Consider the following 24,592-nt stretch of genomic DNA (forward strand, 5'->3'; position numbering starts at 1 on the left):
CCAACATACTTTTTGGTGTTTGACATTTAAAAAAGCTTAGAATCAATTGAACATAAAATGTTGCTGGGATAAAAAAAACCTCTTGGGGGGGGGGGGGGGGCTGCATTTTGCGTAATATATCTAATGGAAAAACAACACACACCCACACACCCTAGATGGGCCACTGGTATTCCCTCAGATGTAATAGAACTTTAAGGTGTCTCAACTAGGTAGAAATTCTGAAACAAGAAACCCAACTCAACACAAGGAAATTTCAACAAAAGTAACAAGTTATACAAACCAAAGGAGAGGGTTTCTGTGGAGTTGGAAGCAATAGAAAAGTTTTGGCTAAGAATCAATAAACTCCAAGAGTTAGCTCCATCCTTTCCACACAATACCTTTGTCAATGCTATGGTATCACTTTAGTAATCAAATATACACACTGTACAGTGATTCTCAATTCAAGAATGTCAATGACCAGATAAATAACAAGAGACAAAGCAGATAATAAGAAATCAATAGAAAAATAAGATTGTAAGTCACACTTTACTGTTTTATGGTAGCAGTTTTCTACGTGGGGCAATATTTTTTTTATCATGAATAAATTCTAGATTCTAAGCCAAAATAGTAAGAAACACAGCCCCTTTGTTTAACACAGCTTCATTTCTTAATACTTTGTCAATGAGGCTGGAGTGCACACTTTCACGACCCCTTAAGGGTCACAACAAGTGCTTTTAAGCTGTAAACTAAACTCAAGCTTGTGTGCAGAATAATGACTTGCAATGCTTTAAAAAAAGCTGAATAGATTTCTTCCTTTCCATACCATATCATCTCCCTTTTTTTTCTCATTTGAATTTTAAAAAACATGTCTTAAGCCTTATAAATACCGGGTATGTGCTTTTAAAATTGCTTACTCATCAAAAGGGTCAAATTTTGTAGTTTTAATCTAAGTATTAGTAAATCTATCTAAAAAAAAAAAAGAAAAAAAGATGAATATTGTAGTACTAGAAGGTGATATTTGATATTTTGAGTTTTTGGCACATTGGCAAAATTTCGTCCATACTATTTATAAGCTATTTAGGTTGCAATTTCCCTTTGCTACATATTTTAAGCATGGTTGAGAGGCTAAGTATGCTCGAACTCAGCTTGGTTTGGCTACCTATGAAGGGGGTCTCAAGGTTCAATACCTGACTCAGGCAGAGTTGTGTTAACTGAGCGCCTAAAGGCAGCACGGAAAACCTTTTCCCAGATACCCCCCTCCCCCCAACTGGTCCACAAATGAGAATGAACCATAGCGCTCTGTGCATGAAAGTAGCGCTATACAAAAGCTATAATTTATTTATTTATAATTCTGTAATGTTTACTTAGATCTAGAATTAGAAGAGAATAATATATAATATTTGTAAAGCAAGCGTTAAATTACTAGAAAAGTTTCATAATATCATCATAAATATACTTACATTAGGTGGATGGTCCCATTTCTGTTGGAACTCTTCTTTAGCCTTGGCTAAAAATTCTTTGACTGAAGGAAGACAAAGAAAAAATACATTTTGTTTATTAAATTGCACAAAAACACATGAATGATGTAAAAAAATTATCCTTAAGGTGTTTTCTCACTGCCCTTTTACAGTTTCATTCATTTATAAACTAACAAGACTCAAACCCAAGCTCAATAATAATTAGCAACAACACTTGGCAGAGCAAACGTCATGTGAATTGGGGAAGGGAAGTTTATCCCCATGAAGCACATCCACTGGTTCAGTTAAAATATTAACCAAAAGATCAAAGTGTGAGAGTAAGAAGGATGATTTTGGAGTAGAATTTATAAGCAAAGGTACTTTATACTTATAAATAGGTTCTGATAAAAGTAAAATGTGTGTCCAGGAAGAAATCTCTTTGTCGTTAATTAAGGCAATCTATCAGATCAAATTTTTTTTTTAGTAAATCAATACCAACTTAATTTTTAACTAGTTAATGTTCTTATTGATTTGGTGTTGTAAGTTCAGAGTGCCTGAGTTCAATCTCTTTAGTAGACATGTGAGTGGACGGTGTATCTGGAAGGTTCCCAATCTGCCTTTAGCCACTCAGCAAATAATACCACAGTTTAGGTCAAATCTTGACTTTCAAAAGAGCCCCTGGGCTGTTGATTAGGGAGGTACCCAGGCAGTCTATATCCTACCCAACCCATCCAAACCCCAAAAATATTAATTTAAACATCGATGTCAGTAAATGGAAGATTTATGCTGTTTTATTGCTTAGCCTTTTATGGTCATGGCAATATTTAATCATAATTTAGTTAACTTTTATCTTATATTTATAGCATTCGTAGAGTGACGTCAATGTTAAATATGAGATTTTTTCAGGACTCTGGTCAAGAGTTTTAAACACATAAAATTTATAAAATAAACATATTTCCCATGAACTTTCATTTTTACATGACGAGTAAGCATCTTTATTTGTAAGCACCACAAAAATCACTTTGTGTTGACAATGGATTGTGATTTTACAAAATTACATTTTCTAGTTTTGGTTGCAAATTTAGCCACCTATAAAAAAACGATGTGCTTAAGTAAGTATTAAAGTATAAAATAAAAGGTATGCATGCACTGTTAATAAAAGCAATATAGTTTATATCAAATTGAAAATTTTTTTTACCGGGCATTAAAAGTCTATATAACAATAACAGTTTACTACCTATATTTTCCTTTAGAACATTAAGCTAATTCGAGTACATTTTTAACTAAAATCTGATAGTTTTTAATGAACATTTATTGAGAATGTATAAATCTTATAATACAGACAAGATACTTTCTTGATGAATTTATTGTCTTTATTTGTCTCCACCTTAAAAATCTTATATATTAATTTATCAACCACTAGCTGGATATGACTCGAGCCTGCAGACCTTAGTTTGGGTATTGCTGATCTATTGGATTGAATTTAAAATCTATGTCAAACATGGAGAATGTTACCATGAAAATAAAAGTAAAGTTCCCCTTTCAGACCTTGTGATCTATAGGGCAGATGATGTAAAGGTCATCGGTGTCTGTGGCCTACGGTTTAATGAGAGTGTCATGCAGCCAGCACAACAACCAACCGCCTTACTTTTCCCCAACAAATGTCAGGTACTCATTAGAGCTTGGTGGACTCTAGTGGTGCCCAAAGATCCCAAAATTAAAAATCCCAGTCTTCACCAGGATTTGAACCCGGAACGCTAGTTCGCAAGCCAAGCGCTTAACCGCTCAGCCACCGCGCCTCCACGAAAATAAAAGTAGAGTGTGAAAATGGGTTCACCCAATCAGCCAACATATCATATCTAATATACAAGGTCACAAAGACAGTTTGTGTGGAAACACAAACTCAAAATCGGCCCAGAAGTGGTTAACCCAGGCAGGTAAAACGGCAGATTTCAATATTTTCAGAAAGAATATCATAATGAAATTCTATAAAAGGCAAATGACAGAGAAGAATGGAGAAAGAAGCTTGACAGATCCTGTGTGGTGCCCCAAAGGTCCAGCAGACCAAGGGATAGGTGAAAGTGAATGTGAAGTTAGATGTGAACTTGACCTAACTGATGTCGTATAATGAGTATCTAATTGATCTAATTGTTTTGTAAAGGGTTAGGGTCAATCTTTTTTTATTAAAAGCCTCAAAAAAAAAACATTTAAAAAAAAAACATTTAAAAAAAAAAATTCCTTTAGTTTTGTGTTTGGTTGTGTTACTGGTTCTTGCACCTTTCAGTTCACACGCTATATGAAAAAACTACTTATTAATTGTTGTTTTAAATTATGTCCAACTTATTTGCACAGTAAATAGATTTTTTCTCTTTAAAAAAAAGTTAACATTTTTTTGTAAATGTAGTTTTTAGTATGACAGAACTTACATAACTTAGCAATATAATTGTAAAAAAAATATTTTTTGATCAAAAATCTAAAACCATTATTTGCATTTATATATAATATATATATAAATGTGTTTAAGAAATGGTAAATAGTCATCTCCCTTACTAAAAAGCCTCAGTGTTTGTTACTATTAATATTGAATAGTTGTAATAATGGTGTGTTTTTATGAAAAAACTGCTTGCATAATTGATTTAAAAAATTAGATTTTTCGCTTTCAGAAAAGAAAAAAGTAGCTGTTGCATCAGAACTTTGAATGATCTAAAATATTATGATATCCGATTTGCATTTTCTCTTCTAGTTTCTGAGATCAAAATGGGACGGGCGGACGGACAGACAGGCCACACAAAACTAATAGCGTCTTTACCCTTTTGGGGGCTGCTAAAAATACTGTGAAAACGGGTTTACCCAATTTGTTAAAAAAGTTTCATTCTTTAATAGAGATCTATACAATATTTTTAGGCCCTATCGGTTGTGGGAGTGACATTAAACATACATTACGGTCTCCGCCATGATGTAATGAATATTTATGCCAAGTTTTATCCAGATCGGTCAAATGGTTTTGATTTTTATTCAGGACATACATACATATGCCTTACTTTGTGTTTTACATTTATTTTTATATTATAATTATACAACGTCTAACTACTTTTTGTGACACTGGTAAATTATACTCTATCTATAGTGCATATATATATATATTATATTTAGTAAAAGAAAATCAAGCACCAGCTGAGTAAAAAGCTAACTAGAGTTTATGTCAAACTGATAACTAACCCTAAATGATAATGACTTTTTAGTTCATACAATAGAACTGTCTTTACCTCAACCATTTCAAAGCCTGACACTACAAGTGATAAGAAAAAAGATGGTGACATCCATTTAACAAGTTTACAAACAAACTGACTCTATTCAAATTTTCCTGTTGACGGGCAGCTTGACAGCTATTTTTTTTTTTTTTTTTTTTTTTGTGAAATACTTTGCTTCTAATACCACAAGGATGGGAAAACTTTATTTGAATAGCACTTGCCTTTTAACGTATTCATCAATGTCAATAGCTCCCCAATGAAAAATGTCATCAGGCAAATCTGTATATTATATCTTACAGATTTAAATATGAGCTTTTCCTTTCAATTTTAATTGCACATTGTTATATATATATATATATATGTAAATCTTATGGCAAAATCAAACATGTACAAGAAAACATCCAGGTCAACAAGTAACTATGTAAACATAGATACTAGTTGTATAGTGAAATAATATTAAATAACAAGCCTACAATTAAATAATGATTATTACAGGAATTACTTTAGTTGACTTGTATATGTACCTAAGTAATAATAAGTCTAAACATCTTGTATGCTATGAAGATGGACTGTGTAGGTGAACAATATTCTGCAATTCTGCATGAAGCTTGCAATTAACTTGTGTGTGTGTGTGTGTTTTATTTAGTACCAGGTATGCCTAGTTAGTGGATGTGTCTACTCTAAACTTTTCCCCAACTCATTCCAGATTGTTTGTTATAGAGAGTAATTTTTATAAATCTATTTCAGAGAGAGAAATCAGATTTGTTATAGATAGGTACAATTTCATAAATCTAGGTCAAATAGAATATACTGCCTTAAAAAACGATCAGAAGGATAATGTGAGATCTAAATATTATAATAGATCTAATAGATGTTGAGTAATTTAAAAAAAAATTAAGATAAAGATAAGATAAATAGTATAAGAGTACTCTCTAAATCTAAATATAGGCTATTAAACTAGACTAGAACTATAATATTAATACTATATTACTTTATTATTAGTAGTATTATTACTAGATAAGTAGACTAGATTTAGATCCTCTCTATATAATTAATCAATGTATTTAAACTAGATATAGAATTATTTTTTTTAAATATATATTAATTTTTTTATTATAGCTACCTGGCAGGCTTAGAGAGCATTTATTATTTATAAATTATTTTGTATAGTCCTATCCAAAAAAAAAAGTAAAACTAAAAGAATGTCCACAACATTTTAATTTTAATAATAAATATGTTTTAGTAGCTAAGCTAGGCTTAGGATATTAATTATACTATAGATGTAATGATCTAGATCATAGTATATGAATAGGTAACATTTAAGTTTAAGTAACAATAGTAATATTAATGGGCTATATGGTTGTATTATATAGAGATATAATTTAATGATTATTAAGTTATTGCGCAAGGTAAGGAACAATGTCCTCTAGAAATGTAACGTTGAGTCTCTAGTTACTAGTTTATCTGGGTTAGCATGGCAACCGGTTCACTTCGGATACAAGACTATATTAGGGTTAGTAACGGTTAGTATATTATATACATCAGTGACCGGGTCACCAGTCTAGCCAGTGGTCTTGTGGATCAAAATATTTTAGGTTAAAGATACTGATCAATACAACAATAAGAATTGCTAACAGTAAACAAAGGGAATTTTGAACGTCTTTGAGGTGGTTAATGTAATCGTCTAACAAGGTTAAGAATGTAAGTAGTCAAGAGTGAAAATGCGGAAGTTCACGACCTCCAAGGCCAAACGAGAGCCTACATCACAAGACATTGCCATTGTTCAGTGTGCCAGAGAGGATGGTAAACGAGGCTTGTGTCGAGTTTCAGCTGCAGTTAGGCAATTCATTTTTTTTTGTTAAAAAAAAAAAGGAAAATGCATTAATTAACGTCGAGCCATTCCTTACCGTTTTCCGCCGGGTCCCCTTTTTTAGCCGTTGCTGCATTGCCCATATCCCGTATTTGCTTGCTACCTCAACCTCAATATGTTATCTTTACACGCAATCAATAAATATCTTCAAAGAACAGAAATCTCCAAGTCTATGTCTAATAAAAATCCAACAGAATTGAGTGTAATCCTCCGGCTAGCCTACTTTATCCTTTACAGAATAACACGACTGAGCCTAGTTCTTAACAACTAGACTATAGCACACTTCAGGCAGCAACTGGTCTATTTATAAAAAAAAAATATATCAAAACTAGCTAATCTAGACTAGAATTTAGATTTTATCAAGAGGCCGACTAATGTACAGTTTGAATATCAGCTGCAGCAACAGACACTAGACATATCGAATGTATCCATATGAAATAACAATAAAGGACAGGCCTAACGTATACTTCAACGGTGACCTCAGCTGCTTTTATTTATTCCCCATTTGCTGGCAAGGCCCGTGTTAAGCATCTACAAAAATAGGACGTCCGAAATGAATTACTTCGCGTACGCATACAGCTCCTCTCCGTTCCGTTAAGCGCGCAAGGCATTGTGGACAGGTAGAATCCTCATAAACATTGGCCCTGCGCGCGGAGCGATAACACACAGGCGAGATGACAATTAGACCCAGTTTATATGCTACACAGGGTGTATTTAATTTACCCCCAACTTTTTGCTTAACATACACAAGTCTCGAGTTTATTGTGTCAGCGTTAGATGGAAATGTAGGGCACATTTATATGTTAAAAGGAAAGGGGATATAATACGATTTCTGCTTACCATAACTGATAGTGTATTAAATAGGTCATGAATATTGGTGGGCCTATTTCAAAACATATACAACGTGTGATTCTAACACACATAGCATAATAAATTATTACATAGGCCAGACAGATGCAAGGATAACTAAATTTGCATTAAATATCTGAACAAAATAAGTAATTCTTTATAAATTTTAAAACAAATAATATGCCTTGTTCGGCATTGGTTGCATAGTACGGTCGATAATTTATTCATTCCGATAAATTAACCCACATTCCTGCCAATGCATTTTCCTAACACAAATCTTTCTCGAGCCTTACGAGTGTGAGTTGGGAGGATTATCTGGACACCTTGTCTAGAAACTGGAGCCGTTAACAGCTCGTACCAACAACAGCGCCTTTTGTTGGAGGCGTCAACATTTAAAAATAAACAAGAGTCAATCCGTACCAGTGTGGCGTTCGTTCAGATAACATTTGATAGGCACACAACTTTAACTATCTGAAGTTTCGACAAATAAAATTATTTAAGAAAAATGTTTGAATGTACAAACAATCAACGAGGACATTATGTATATATATATATATATATATATATATATATATATATATATATATAGAGAGAGAGAGAGAGAGAGAGAGAGAGATGAGAGAGGCATATCATATATGGGTGATTGTAAATAGACAATGTTGGGCCTAACTAAATACCGATCAAGATATATATTTATAATAAAAGGTCAATCACACCTTGTAATAAAGGTGAAGTATGAATCCATCATAAAAGATGATCTTTTCAACTATCATCATCAAGTAGGGTACAGATAGCTGTTACTAATTTAAAGACAGATAAAGTCCACAGAACAAGATTAGCTCACACTTTATCTGCATTTTTAGCCTACAATGTCCACGTTAGATTACAAGCAAGACTGTATGCCTATTTTTAGCTTATCAATTATTTTTATCAAGCTAATAAGTAATTTTAGGCACAAACGATATTTTAGGCCTAAACTAAATGAACACTTGATGACTATGGCACGGGTTTTGTAATACAATGAGCCGAGAGCTGCTTATCTCTTTGTCTAATATAAGCAATTATCAAAGCTACAAGTATAAAATGACAGTTACTGTAAATACTTGCATCACACAAGTATAATTATAAAAGAAATACGGTAAACACTTATGAGCTTCTCTTGACCCCCCAACATTAAATTTCCCTTTCATCGAGAAATAAATATATATTCTTTTTTTTTTTAATGTGGACACTCAACAAAAACAAACAAATAGTAGGGCCGACATCCATTAAAAAAAAAAAACGACCATTGAGACTAATTGAATTCTCGAAGGTAAACAGATCCGTGCATATCAGTTGGACCAAGAGCGCATGACGTAAGTCAAGAGTTCTTTCTCGGTCAGTTCAGATGACCGTAACATTAAATTAGATCTACCTACACCAAGTGAAAATGAGGCGGGATGGAGACTGGACCCTTTATTGTCTTTACAACGTGCGGGAGGTAGAAGGAACAAGCAATCACGCATCCCGCTCATACAAAGTAGTTGGATAATACCAGCGATCCTGTCTCTAGATTCTAAGGGGATAACTATTTCAGGGGAGGTAACCCATAAAATTAGAACAAACCACTGTGATAATCACGACTACCTCAACCTGAATAACTAAAACATTGGTATTGAAGCGAATTTAAAAAAATAGAACATTAAAAAAAAAATAACAACATTGGGCAGTGATGGTTGAATAAGTATTTTAATTGATGCTCAAAACTACGGACGTGATGCTGAGATATCTGTTCCCATGTAATGAATCACCAAAAGGAGAATGTTAATTTGGACCCAACATATTTTATTTATTATGCAATGTCATGTCCCGTGATGGGAACTTTCTATGGACTAGACAACACTGAGGATGTGCTAGTGGTTTGTTCTAGTTATGTATTCGCAGCTTTTTAGATTAGTTTGTCATTTTAGCTGTCGCGTTTGTGTTTGTAATGTTATTACAGCGCCTTGAACCTACATTTTGTTTGTTAACAGCGCTTTAAAAATTATTGTTATTATTATTATTTACATAACATTGTAAAATAGCCGAATCTACACAGAAACAAGATAAAAAATAAAATTTAAGAAACTTTCATTTCAAGATGTTTGTTTGTCCGTTTGTTTTGAAAGTTTGTTCAGTTCACTAAAGATTGTTACTGCTCTTAGTGGATTATTCCCCCCCCCCCCCAAACCCATATAACCAAGTTCAGCCAATTTGACCACGTAATAAGAAGCCTTCAGTCACTATCACACTACATTTCTAGTTTGTCTGTTTGTTTTCTTTAAAGTAAAAAAAAAAAATTAAACAGAAAGTAGAGGGTGTCAGAAATAGTGTCGCATTTCACAGTAAATATAGTTTAGTCACAATCTTCAGGATTCATGAGATAATCTGTTTTAACTCACGTTTTTATTTCTTTTATTATTCTTTTATTTATTGGTCAGGTGGATATAGTAGGAAAGAACAGAGCCGAGCTTGGCGTGGGGAGCTGGGGTGGAACTTGACAATGACATGTGAAGTGGACAACAATAGTTCAATACACAGGCTACATATTCATATGCACAGATTTGTTGAAAACATGAAGCTGTTTTGAAACAAGGTTTATGTTTTTCTCTCAAGGCTTTACGAACCAGAACTTTTAAAGGGTCAATAGTTCACGATGATACACTCATGGATCACGGTGTTGGTGACAATGGAAATAAATTACAGACCGGTGCATTAAGGTGTAGTCCTGCGATAGGTAGAAGTAGAAGAATGCGATAAATTGTGTGGCCGAGAGGCCCAATACCGCTTGACGGCTTGGCTCGAGTTTACATCCCGACTAGAGCAGAGTTGTGTTTCCAGAGCCCTTAGTAGCATGGACACCCTCTCCCAAATTGGTCCATAGGCACAATGTATGGTTGGACCAAAGAGCATACTATAAGCATGAGAGATATCTAAATAAAAGCAAAATAAATAAATGTGTTTAAGTGTTAAGTCAATTTATGAATTATGACTAGATCTATATCTGATTTTGGATATTTAGATCTAGATTAAACCAATTTCAGGTTTTCGCCATTAAAACAAAAAAGCGCACAACATAGTTAATTCATTAAATGTAAAAAAAAAAAAAAAAAAAAAAGGTTTTAGACTCATTCATAAACCAAGACATAATATTATTAATAACTTACGCCACTCTTCGTATTGCGGAGTTAGAAAGGTCATTGAAACGTCACCTCCTCGTTCCGAGCTAGTGATACTACTGTGTTTGGTGGTCACACTCCTTGGCCTGTTGGGGGAATTTCCACCACAGCAGAATGAGAGCATGTGAATTACAGATCTCCCACCGTCATCAAAGAGTATGTATCGAGGAAGCAGGGTCTGGCGCCAGGGTGAGAAGCTGGGCACGCCGAGGTACAAACTGACACAACACAACTTATGTTATTGGTGTTTAGCCACACAAAGGGAAAACGCTATCCGTTCAGCATCTGGTGTTGCTTTTTCTTAGTGCGGGGCGCACGAAACAGGAATGCGCAGGACTAAGACGCTAAAAGCACGAAGAAATGGTGCGCAAGTTACCGCATCTAAAAAAAACAGTGACTAGTCAAATTAACTTTATATATATATATATATATATATATAAAACAAGGAGCTTCTTCAAAAAAAAAATAATTAAATCCATATAAGTTAGTTTAATCGAGCATGAATTAGTACTAAATACTCTACAAAGTCATTATTTTCTTGGTTGATTCCGATGTAGCTATTAACTCGCTATTTAGTCAGTTATAGGCCTATTTGTATGTAATCAGCAGTACACTGCTACTAGCTATTTTAAATTTCCCCTACCAAAGGTACTAGAGTTTGGTCACTGGCATTATCAGTGCGCTTCGGTCAAAGGATACTTAAAAGTCAGGAGAAAAAAAAACTGACGGGATAGATTTTTTTGAATGTGGAATGGCCCCAGAAAGGTTTTAATGTTGTTTTGTTTTGGTTTTTAAGTAGATCTGAGGCGTATCTTATAAATTATAAACGTTATTCAGGCCACTGAAGGTGAACATAAAGTTAACGAATGTAGCTGAGCATTCTTATCTTCGCCGATTACATTCTGGGGAAAAGTACGCTGGGCCATTTTGAATTGAGTTACATGATAGCACTATAACAATCTACAGTAACTATACCTGGATTTACACTATTAGATGAGATACGAAACAATAGTATATATATATCTGCTTAATCAACAGAAATATAAGTAACAGCTGCTGACCCGGGCAAAGTGGAAGGAACTGTCACAGCACCCCTTACGACGAAAGTCAAGGGACAGATGAGATGATAAGTAACCGACTTTAAAAGAAAAAGAGCGAGATAATTATTAAATTATTGCAAGAACGAATCGGAATGTAGAAGCTGTAGTACTTTTACCATTCAGCTGCCCAGTTAGGATGGCTGCCTGGACGTGCGGTTTGCGCGCTGGACTGTCGTTCGGATTTATCGATGGTCGAGGGTTCAAATCCTGCCCGCTCCCATCCCCCGTCGTCCTGCGGGAGGTTTGGACTAGGAAGTAAACTATCTTCAACTTTGAAGGAACATCCGAAACATGTAAAACATTTTTACAAACATAGGTTTAGTTATTGCACAACTGATAGTTACTTCATAATAGATCTAGATCAAGACACTATATTTTCAATACATATATGAAAAAGCTATTTTTGAAAGGTGCAGCACCTGCCGGACTTTTAAATGGATCTAAATTTATGTCAAAATAAAGGATTTTTAGATTCACAAAACTGGTAAAAACCAGTAATCCTTTAAGTACTAATCCATTGGTAATTCATTACTTTATAATTTGTTTAATACAATTAAAAATATTATTTACTTACTGTTCCAGTAATACTGAGCCATTTTCCACCATGATTTCTCATCTTTAACGTCCAGTAACCTAGGGTCATACTTTAGCCTAAAAGTGCCCCAAAAGGAACCGCGCTCTCTTCTGAATGGAAACACCAATGTCCTTGACCTTGTCCTGCCAAACATGCCTGGGAATCCGCTACCCTGGCTTGTTCTTGTTCGACCATCCCGTACACTTCCTCTTGTACTGTTGGTCTGAGACCCGAAAGCCCTTTCATTGCTACTTCTGCTTGGCACACCATCCCCTTTACCAAGATGACTGTTGCCCTGTTTCCACCTAGGCACTAGCCTGGGCATATGCCCACCACCATCAAATGGGGCATTTATCGGGTAGCCCATCCTGTCGTTGAAGTTGCAAACATAACCATCACTGTTGTAGCCCATGCTGTTGTCGTAAGGATGCCGAAGTCGACTATGACTTCTGCCTCCGTATGACATGTACCCATCGCTGGTATAGTCCAGACCCCCATGAACGTAAAGGTTATTGTCAAAAAAATAAGCTGGGTTCACAAGCTGTGGTCCAGCTTGAACCTGCTCGGCTGCTTTCTGCTCCCGTTCTCTTTGCTCTTTTTCTCGCCTTCGTTTTTCAGGGTAGAAAATATCTAAGAAGAAGTTCATACTTTAGAGTCACAAGTGACACAGGCAAGAGGCTCGGTAGTAGAATTTTTCTTGATCCATGGCAGTCATTATGTTGTAAATTACCCTTCACTTATGTCAAGTAATAATGCAAAGTTCCAAAAGAAAATTTGAAGAAATACTTAGCACAATAACACAGATAATGGAAATTGTTTTTATTTCATTTAGGCTTGGTTATTTGAAAAATATAAGGTAATTGTCTTTAGTCTATTTAATCTATTAATCTATTATGACCTAAAAGATTATACATAAAAAAAAAATGGGTTAATACTTTTATCACTTTATTTGCATGTAAAATTAATATTTTATGTGGCCTTTTTTTAATTTTTAAATTAATAATTATATGATTTTTGTGCATACCTAAAAACATTCAATATCATTGTAAAAATTTCAACATATTTATATAAAAAATAAACTGTAATCAGTAACAAGAAATTTGTATCCCTTAAAATGATACAATACAACTGTAGGCTTATATTTGAGACTAATTCTCAAAACGCTGATTTTTGTTTGTTTGTGTTTGTAGATTTCCAAGCTCTTTTTTAACAATAAAAATGATTTGAATAAATATTTCTACTATTTTACTATGGTTATGAGAATTATTACACTAAGTTCATTAAGATATTCTCATTACTGCATGAATGAAGTTCTTTGGTTCCAGTTTCAAATCTTACTTTTATTTTTTTTTAATATGAATTCATTTTTTTATTTATGAGTGTATTGTTTTTTTTCCAATGGTTAGGCTTGGTGATTAAAATAATGTAACCTTTCTAATTAATTTTTACAATTCCCATATTAGCCTTCAGACTTTATAATCATGAGTGGACGGGCACTGATGTATGATTTTGAAAACACCTCTAATGATTCTCCTAGATAGAAATTTGATAGTTTAGGTATATTTTTATGGGAAAACAATTATTAGTTGATTGGCCGTACGGTGAAAACTGTGGTTTGACCATTATAATTTTAAAAAATATAACCATCTTGAAATTAAATTTTTCTTTTTCAAACACTCTTTCAGCAGATAATTTCTGAACTAGACTCATCAAATGTTTCTTTGTATTCATTATAATAATGTTTGTGAACATTTTGTGCAACATCTTATGTAGAAATTAGCTAGACTATCATTAGACTTATTTGTGCAGCTCATGGAAAGACTCATTGCAATATTTAAGCATTACAATTAAGAAATAAATAGAATGAAAAATTAAAGACCACCATTATTAACTTCTTAAAAAAAAAACTTTCTTTTTTATGTTACTTATTCTTTTAACTAAGGTATTAGTAGATCTATGACCTAACTAACAATATTTGATCAAATAGTTCTTTTATATAGTTTTATAAATCACTGCTATTTATTTTTTTTTTTTGTTATTTTTAAATATAAAAAATACTGTAAGTGTGACTTATTACTGTGTAGACCATTTAACAGTACTTGGTAATGAGTTGGTGAATTATACCTATCACTTAGTGATTAAGTCTTAGTCTTGTCTTAATTTATATAATTTTTTAATATTTAACAATATTATATAGTATAATATTTAAATATATTTATACAAATAAACTAATCTAGATTTCGATCTAGAATTCTAGATTACTGATTTGTATTTAGACTTTTAGATCTATCATCTAGAGTAGGTTTAGAATTCTATAGAATTCTAGATTTAGATCTATTGCCTATTGGCTAGAATAGGCCTACCTATATAGAATATATCTACTAGATCTATCTAAATTAGCCTACTATTGACTTGACTGCTAGATAGGTCTGACTCTGATACTACTGATAGGGCCTACTAAGATAGTATTTCTAATTGAGTAATATATACAGGTATAGATTTTAGATTTAGTAGTAAGTAGATCTAGATGTTTAGCCTATAATTGTAGATTGAAGATTCTAATTCTGTAGTCAAATATAGTCAATGACTCAATATGGTCATGGATCTAGCAGACTAGATCTAGACTCTAGAATTCTAGTGAATCACTCATCATCACTGTGAATGTGAATGATACTCATTACACTGTAAGTAATCACTGTAACACTCTTACTTGATTCTAGATCTAATCTAGATTATTCTAGATGATAGTAAATCTACTCTTACTCTAGACTCTAGAGACTCTAGTGTCACTTTATTCTTTATCGTTTATCAAACTCAAAGTTTATGACAGTAAGACTTAGACAAACTTCAAGACTAGACTAGACTGAGTGTCACTGAGACTCTAGATCTAGTAAGAGTCTTAGTCTTATAAATCTAAATCTAGATCTAGATTGTCTAGATCTACTTGTTTAGGCCATTTAGATCTCTAAATACGACTGAATCGACAATATAATCTGATACACTTCACACAAACTACACAAAGTTACACATGTAAATCACTTTTTAATTAAACAAAACTTTTGTAAACGAAAAGCCCACAAACTTAGCGATAAAGTTGTATAAACTTTTGTTCCCCCTTATTTAACATAACTTCCGCCAGCCATCTTGTAAGGCGCTAATGCGTAGGACTTCAAAAATGAAAGAATTGCGGAGGGGGTAGAAGAATGAACGAACGAAGAGAAAACAGGAGAGACGTTAAGGAAACCTTTTTTTTTTAACCCCTCCCATTCCTAGTACACAGCACAGGTAGACCTGACACAGGCCAGAAGAAAAGGTCAAGGATATTCGTTCAGCTTCAGTAGCTGCTCAAATCGGGACAGACTAGAATAGATTTATATTTAGGCCTATATTAAGTATATTATATAGATTTAGATTCTAGCCCTAATAAAAAAAAGTAATGTCAAAACTGGTGTACAAACAAAAATTCTATGTATAGGCTAGATCTAGTATTCTTACTATTTCTTACCATGAATTAAGTTTTTATTTCCAATTTAGGCTTAACCCAAATTAACAAGTCAAATCTCTTAACTCTAAGTCTAAGCCTTTATAGGCTACTACGTTATTAAATTGAAAAAAAATTATCTAATATGAGATAGACTTAAAAGTCTAATATCAGTGAAACTAGATTTTAAAATTGTCATGTACATTTAATAAGGATTTTTTTTTCGGGTGTGGGGGGGGGGGGGCTATGCCCCCAGGTAAGCGTGCGCTAAGGACAAGATCTACATCTAGCCCCGGCTTCAGTGTTTCGTTACTCGTTGCTGACTTGGATTGCACCATCTCTGAGCCCTCTCACTACCACAGCCCGTGTGAATACAATAAACATGTCTACGGGTTAAGTTCAGCAGACGAGACCTACAGACGTAGCCTACAGGAATAGGGTGCCGGAAAAAAGAACAGGATGGAGTGAGGATGTAAGAACATGTAGAGAGTAATGTCAAAAGGGTGGGAACTGTTAGATAGTGGCTGAGAAAAAAGAGTAGGTGCGCAATGACAAGACAGATCAACCTATAGACTCGATTTGAAACTCTTTTGAACAAATGAAATTCTTTTGACTTGTGTCGACAGTTGAGGTGGAAGAGTGAGAGACTTAAAATGTTTACTAAATGTTTACTAAACATTTCTTGAAGAGAAAGCATTAAATTTGTAAGTCTGAAATCCTATAGAACAAATGCTTTTTTTTTTCACCGATTTGGATTCATTATATACAGTGGCGTAGCTAGCAATGTGCGTGTGGGGCGAGCCGCACGGGGCATCAAGTGGTGGGGCATCAAACTGAGGAAAAAGCTTTCCCAGTAGAACTACACATTTTAATAACATAAATAAAAACAAATACATTTATTTGTTTTTGTAATTTGTTATGTCCTACATACTTTCTTAGATTAAACTAAATGTAAGCGTAGAAAATCTTGAATAAAATTTTACTAAATTTATTTAAATCTCTGAAGGCAACTTTTAAACTTTTTTTAAAGCCTTACATAATGTTACGTCATTGTTCAATGCACTGGTCATACACACGTTTATAATGTTGTTTATTTCATCTTAATTCTAACAAGTAATAGTCAAATCTCTTTTGTGGACCAGTGGGAGGAGGGAGTATATGGGAGAGGGTTTTCCAACTGCTCCGCAAACACAACCCTGCTAGAGTCGGGATTCGAGCTCAATCCCTCTTGTAAGGTGGCTAGGCCGTAACCAAGCGGTTTTAGCCTCTCATTCACACACTTTTTGCTTGAAGGGAACTTGAAGTTTGTCTGTGACAGCAAGACTCAAGATTTAAATAAACAAGAGGGGAAAACGTGGAGAGATTATCTGTAGAGAATCTTGGACATCATGTGTTTTCTCTTAAAGCAGAATCTGGCACTCCGTGGGCATCGCGAATGAGTTGAAGAAGAATTGGCAGCACAAAATGAAAGAAATATCCTGGAGTGGAATTGCTTTCTAAGTACGATCCATTCCTGAGAGACCGAATAAGTACATGTCCCAACAAAGTAAATACGAATAAAAGTCCTCATGAAAACAAACACAAAATCTTACAGAAATTTTAAAAAGCTAATATTTCTCGATTATTTTCCAAAGCACACCTAACATCTAAAATCTAGATCAAAATTGTATGGTACATTGTCATGCAGAACCTCACAAAGAAAAAAATGTCAGGCGCAAAAAAGATATAGATTTTCTATCAACACACAAGAAAGATACCTACTTAGAACATATTGTTCATGAAATAAAAACCCTATAAGAACAACATCATGATAAATATGAATTTTAGTCGCCTTTATTGAATCCTTCGATGGTTCTCTCAGCGAAATAGTCTAAAACGAATTTCGTCTGGGGGCTTCAGGTAGGCTAATTGTCGCAGTTTCTCTGAACTTTCAAAACAAGAATCTAATTGATATTAAGTGTTTTATTTTTTTAAATATGTCAATCCCCGAATATTGCCATCTTGATTAGCATTGTGTAAGTGTGGCAAGCAAGCGAAGTTTTTCTAAACTTACTCTGATGAAGAAATATTTACAATCAACGATTACGAATTTACGACTCGCTAATTTGGCAATTTCGTATATTTAACAAGGCCTAGTAGAACAAAAATGATTTCAATAAAATTATCGATAGTTTGCCTGCAAGAAAGCACGTGAATTCACTTGTATTATCTTTTTTTTTTAATAGCAAAGCGTAAATAATGAATACACGTTATTCAAAATCAGAAACTTTTCGCTGTTTTAAAACTTTTTTTTTGGAAGGCATCATGAGGAACTGAAGCACAGGGCATCAAAAACCCTAGCTACGCCACTGGTTATATAACAGGTAAAGCACGAGTTAAAAGTTGTTAAAAATTCTATCCCGAAACAATCAACGAATAATCTTTAGTATATGAAGTGTGGACATTACAATAAGACAACAGATGGTCTGAAAGTTCAAAATTGGAACTAGCGAAACACAGCCTTTTGGAGTGTCATCAGAGAATGCCGACCTTGTAAACGCTGTATAGGGCCACTTTATAATAATAGCTTTTATAAAGCGCTACTTTCATGCTTATAGCATGCTCAGAGCGCTATGATCCAATCGCATTTGTGCACCAGTAGGGGGAGGGGGTATCTGGGAGGTGGTTTTCCATGCTGCCTTTAGGCGCTCAGTAGAAATACTCTGCTGGAGGCGGGTGTCGAATCTCGACCTTCATAGGTAGCTAAGCCAAGCCAGGTTCAAGCGTACTTAGCCTCTCGACCATGCTTCCCAATAACTTTATCGAAAAGACACTGGCCCCAAAACACCTTTATTGAAGAAAAACTGAGTGTAGAGTTGTCAATGCTGCCTGATCTGGAAACAAAACAACTTGTAGTTCATCTGAAATATCGGACTAGTTATCAGAACCCTCCCGCCCCCACCAACATATTAAGCACGTAGATTTAGGAGTAATAGAATCATAATATTTTTGAACTTGGTTTAATTACTTGTTACGCTCAGCATTCTCAATCAGCAATGGCAAAAAGAAATACTTTTTTTTTCAATAAATCTACATTTTATTGTAGGTAGCCTACAGAAAAAGAATATATATATATATATATATATATATATATATATATATATATATATATATATATATATATATATATATATGTATTTATATATATAAACATTCACAATCAGGCCATGGTTCGTTTATCAGGGATATTTTAAAATTATGTGTTGGTGTGCGCGCGCGTGTGTTGCTTAAGTTGTATATATTATGGCAGCCAGAGTTTCTGAGTATGTGATGCCGGAAATGTTGAAGGACGCCAAGTGCAATTTCTAGAAACGTTTTCTGCGCATCCACGCAACGATGTGACTCGTCAGGTTTGGTTAACCCTCTGCACCCGTAAGCTGGGCTAGTAAATAACAAGTTGTGAGGTATAATAAAAAAAAAAAGGATTCTTGACGTGAATGGCTGATGAAAAGGAAATAGAAAAGTGGCGGAGAGGGGTGTAACACGTGGCAACGAGCTGCCCACAGTTGTGACATTGCCGGTCAGTGTTGAGGCTTTATATAACGAATGGTCTCAAACAGGGCTTCAAAATAAATCAATCAACAGTTGGCTACTATGTCGTGAAATCTGGAAAAGCGGAATATTACGATTTATGTTTATCTTCTTTTTTTTGAAGTAATCTCTTTATTTTATAAGATAATATTTAATTATTTGTTGTTTTTGATGGCCTCTTTCAGTTTGTAGAGCGACTATGGCTCATCACGAACACTTTTTTCGTGTGACTGTGCAGCCCACAAATATCGCAGGTTAAGTTGGCTTTCACTTTGTTGGTATATTGGCTGGCCATTTTTCGTATGGCACGCTTTTCTTTCAGAGCTGAGGCCCATGTTTTTTTCACTGGCCATAGCTTTCTTGGTCACCGTCTCTTCTCCATCTAGTGCGGTCAAGGGTTATGTCTTCTCAATGGTCAGTATCAATGTTTACTGTTTTAAGGTCCCGTTTTTTTTTTACATCCACGTAACGGAGGTGGGGACGACCAGTTTTCCTTGAGCCAGATGCGAGTTGCCCGAAGAGAATGACTTTCAGGATGCGATAATTAGGCCTACTAATAAATTATGTGCTATTCGCTTCATTTTTTTTATGTGTAGGCCATAACCTAACTAAAGTATAAATATGTTGAGCTTCAATAACGAAGTCTTAACCCACCAGGAGATGATATTTCAAATGTCCAATTAATTAATCGAACCAAGAACTCTTTTAAATCTCAAGACAAACCAATCATTCCTTGAAATGTTTTATTTTTAAGAAAAGTGGTCAGGTTTGAAAGCCTTTTTCGCATTTTAAGATTTTTTTTTGTCTCGAGATTCATAACTATGAATTGATGGGTATGTTTCCAAAGGGTTATTTCATCAGTCTCACACATAACATTTTAAAATCTCTCACATTTGTTGATTCTAAAACTAAACATTTTTTGGGGGATAGAAACTGAAATCAAGTTGTTTATAAGAGATGATAGGGGGTGCGGTCGGGTGCGGTGAGATTTCCGTACCCTCGAGGTACTTAAGATATAATCCTTCACTGAAAAGAGCTCAAGTAGTGGAAATGAGGCAGGTTCAAGGCAGCCAAAATAAGAATCTACAATCAATAATTGTGTTTGTATGTAAAGGAGGAGAATACTTTATAAAGTAGGCCTATATGTAAGGTAAAAATAAAGTTTCCCTTTCAGACCTTGCGATCTGATTCAGTGGCACAACGACCAACCGCCTTTACTTTCCCCAAACTAATGTAAGGAATTAGACATGGGTGGACCCAGAGCTGCCTTAAAGATGCCGAAGTTAAAAATCCCAGTCTTCACCAAGATTCGAACCCAGGACCTTCTCGGTTCGGAAGATGGAGTAGGCGACGTAAACACAACAACACACGTTTCACCCACCAAATTACAAAAAAAAAAAATAAAGTTAACCATGGAAGGTAAGGCGATTATTGCATATAAAATCTACCTGTATTTCAATTGGAGCAAACTGTTACCTCATTACTCGTCAAGTGAAAGGACATGTGTGAGCCGTGACATAAGATGAGCACAGGTGTGAGCGCAGGTGGAAAGTCGGAATAGTAAGTGAAGTAAACAAAAAAATTCTACCTCCACTATATGTCTATTCTAAAATTTCGACATTTTTGCCTTGGACATTTCCCGACAAACCATAAGCACACGGTAAGTGCGAGAATAAATCAATATATCGCCATATTAAAAGCTTTTCAATATCAGTGCATTATTTCATATCCCACAATCATTTGCCTTGAACTTTGATGGTTACAGTAAGTAACTAAAGGCAGCACGGTCAGCTTCGTCCAGACATCCCCCCTCCCTCCTCCCACAGTCCCACAAAAGAGATGGACCATCGCGCACTGAGCATCCTCTACGCATGAAGGGTGCCATGTAAACGATTGCACTATGATAGTAGTGATCTAATACAAGATTTATATATTAAATTTCTTTGCCGCATACACTAGAAAGGGACACGTTTACAATGTAAAGGTTTTAAAATGTAATGGCAGGCGAGAAAAGTAAAATAATAATAACAGGTCAGAACCGTTGCAATTTAAAAAAAAAAAATACAAGACAAATAAATATATATGGTAGTCATTGGCAAGGGAGGCAATCCTATTTTATCCTAAGACCTGTGATTACTTGAGCATTCGTTCGTTGGTGAAGAAGTAAAGCTTGGGGAAATCGTTCGTTCTAAGGGTGGGGATGTTGAGTGTAGACCAAAATAAATTACAACAAAAAGAAAAGACGGGAAGCAAGTGCATGATGGAACATTTTACTAGCGTTCGTTTTTTTTTTCCCTTTAAAAAAAAAAAACCTGCTGCGGTTGCTATGGTAACTAGCGTAAACACAATCTGCAGTAGTAATATTTTGGCAGAGAGCCCTCAAACTGAAATTGCATTTTCTAGAGTAGAAGACAGAGCTTATGAACATTGGATAGCATATAACCTGCTTGTTCTGTAGTTTTAAATCGCATTGTTAGAAGCAAGAAGGGATAAGGGCGAACCTGCATTTAGTAGCCTGCAGTAGTGTTACACTTTTGTGAATACATTAAAGGCATTTAACAAGTGAACTCTATCCATCACACTCTTATTGGAACCTGAAGTGACTCGGAAACAATGGACCTCATTCACCAATCGTAAACAAACAACATTTAGCCACGTGATAATATTGATAAAACAATGAAAATTACGTATCACGTGAGAGTCTTTATGGATAGCGTAATTTGTATGGAACATATAGAGAACCACGTGGCAAAATGTTGTTTGTTTACGATTGGGGAATGAGGTCCACTCACTATTGCACCTGCTCATGTGGTAGTGATAGAAGTACCCCTTCCCCTCCCAAAAAACTGTTCATACAACACACACTCACAAAATAAAATGGGAATCATTCACCAAAAAAACGAACGGTCACGTGATGACCATGGATGAAACACCAAAAAATACGGTCACATGATATCCATGTTTGATTAGTTCGTAAGTTGTATAGAAAAGATGGTAAAGCACATGGTAAAATGGGTGACTGAGGTTCATTCGATTTCGTATTTCATTAGCTGAACGCACACAATTTTTCAGAGATTCTTAAGACGCCTCTGTGTCCACCTAACTCAAATGGGTTTCCAATATATTTGGGGAAGTAGAGGCGGTTGGTCGTTGACGCCCTCGTCAACCGTCGCCCAAAGAAATAAATGAGCTTTACATCATCAGCCCCCATTGATCGCAGGGTCTGAAAGGGTTAACTCGCAAAATAGTTTTGAAACAAGTAATATAACATTTTGAAACATTCAATTCCTTGTTCAAATAATGTAGTTAACTCAACATTCATATTTTATTTGTCAGTGACAGAATTAAGAAAAAAAAAGGCTAATATTGAGATCGAACACTCGAGCTGTTACCTAACCAGCTTTACTACGGTACAATATGCAATATAACGTTTAGCTCCAATTAATTCATTCAATTGTTCATCTCAGACTGGAAACGGGACATGGGAGAAAAAAACATGTTCTAACTTTTTACCAGACAGACATACAGAAAGACAGACAGACAGACAGAGTGAGTTGATATAAGCATCGTAACAAATCGTTCTTCTAGCTTGACACGATAGTCTCTACAAAAGTGAGGCAGTTTATGTTTTCTATTCTCACTGCGTTTGTTGTTTCGGTGTGAAGGGTTAATGCAATTCCGAAGAGGTCGAAGTTCACCGTAGCATAGGAACATGTGTGGGTGGGTATGTATATCAAGTACATTGTTAATAGGACCTACGTGTTGACTCTAGTTAGAAGACCTGTTCAAAATTTGGTATCCAGCTAATTAGCTTGCGTTGATCAACGAACCGACAATTCATTTGCACACATGTCGAGGCGCAAACAAACAAATAAACAATGTCATGCGAGACAAAGAAAGGCTTGTGAAAGTTGTTAGTCATCAACCCAACAGGGCAACATTTTGAACGCTGAACAATAATGTAGAATTGCAAGAGAGTTTCATTCCCATGACGACCTCCTGACATAAACAAATGTGTGTGTTTTTTTAAATCATCATTTGGGAGTAAGCCTACCAGAAAGCAGAGAGAGACCAAAAGACATCTTCTTGCATTAGGCAGAGAAAGACAAAAAGACTTCATTTGCAGTAAGCCTACCAGAAAGCAGAAAGAGATCAAAAGACCTCATTTTGCAGTAGGCCTACCAGACAGCAGAGAAAGAGACCCTAATGAGACAATGCCAAAGACTCTACGGTTTAAAGAATTAGGACAAGAACAAAAGACGACAGGGCAGGGGATGTGCCCGCTGAGCTACCAGACGGATAAGAAACACAAATCTAGTCGTAGTCACTACAGTTCGAGACGGTCGCTGAATACTGCTGCCTTTTTTCTGGTGGTGATAGGCCAACTATAATTTTAGACCTGTTGTTGAGCTCACTATTGAATGTTTCAAGTTGAACAGCTTGAACTAGACCAAAAAGTGATACATTTCAATGTTGTGAATGTTTCAAGTTGAACTAGACCAAAGAGTGATACATTTCAATGTTGTGAATGTTTCAAGTTGAACTAGACCAAAGAGTGATACATGTCAATGTTGTGATTGTTTCAAGTTGAACTAGACCAAAAAGTGATACATTTCAATGTCGTGAATGATTCAAGTTGAACTAGACCAAAAAGTGATACATTTCAATGTCGTGAATGATTCAAGTTGAACTAGACCAAAAAGTGATGCATCATGTTTCAACTCAACCAAAAAGTGATACATCTCCTTGAACTGAATATACAGAACTCTTCACCGGAAATGACAACTCGGATATGAGGTACTAAATGGCCTCAATGTAGAGTAGAGATGCTGACAGTAGTGAACTGATGCTACAAGTAACACAAGTGGTAAGTAAATGTTGTGGGCCATGGTACTGGTCAGTATTGACTATATTAAATATTGTTTAAGGTGACCACACAAAATAGTAATTATGACATTTGTTCCAAAATATGTAATTTATAGGTTTTCTTTCATCTTTGGAATCGTAGGCAGTTTTTATTATTTACCTAATTAGATCTAGTTACTACGGTATGTGTTTAATAAGAATAATAAAAGAACACAACAATATGAACGTGATATAGAATCAGGGCTGGATTTAAGTATGTAGGGGCATCGGGGTAGGATTTTTGTGGAAGCCCTTACACTTTTTCGAAAGCTTCAATACATATCAACTTGTGAATAATAAGCATACATATCATTATATGTGATATTATAGCGAAGAAGATATTATTACAAATTAAATCT

At 34.9% G+C, this 24,592-nt stretch overlaps 1 protein-coding gene across 11 annotated transcripts in view; it reads right to left on the reverse strand.

Annotated features, from left to right (window-relative positions):
• Window positions 1-24,592, reverse strand: part of LOC106059263 (cAMP-dependent protein kinase catalytic subunit alpha) — a 95,074-nt gene that overhangs the window by 20,451 nt on the left and 50,031 nt on the right. For 5 of the 11 annotated variants that reach the window (XM_056031320.1, XM_056031316.1, XM_056031319.1 and 2 more), the window contains exons 3-4: window positions 1,440-1,501; window positions 281-295 (exon numbers count right to left, since the gene is read on the reverse strand). In XM_056031320.1, the coding sequence (XP_055887295.1) occupies window positions 281-295; window positions 1,440-1,501 (77 nt within the window). Of the gene's footprint in view, window positions 1-280; window positions 296-1,439; window positions 1,502-6,594; window positions 7,174-10,591; window positions 10,864-12,277; window positions 13,176-15,359; window positions 15,458-24,592 lie in introns of those variants that run through there. The other 6 variants (XM_056031314.1, XM_056031313.1, XM_013216837.2 and 3 more) reach the window with 6 other exon arrangements.

This window comes from Biomphalaria glabrata, chromosome 5 (genome assembly GCF_947242115.1).
Source record: "Biomphalaria glabrata chromosome 5, xgBioGlab47.1, whole genome shotgun sequence".
NCBI classification, from domain to species: Eukaryota; Metazoa; Mollusca; class Gastropoda; family Planorbidae; genus Biomphalaria; species Biomphalaria glabrata.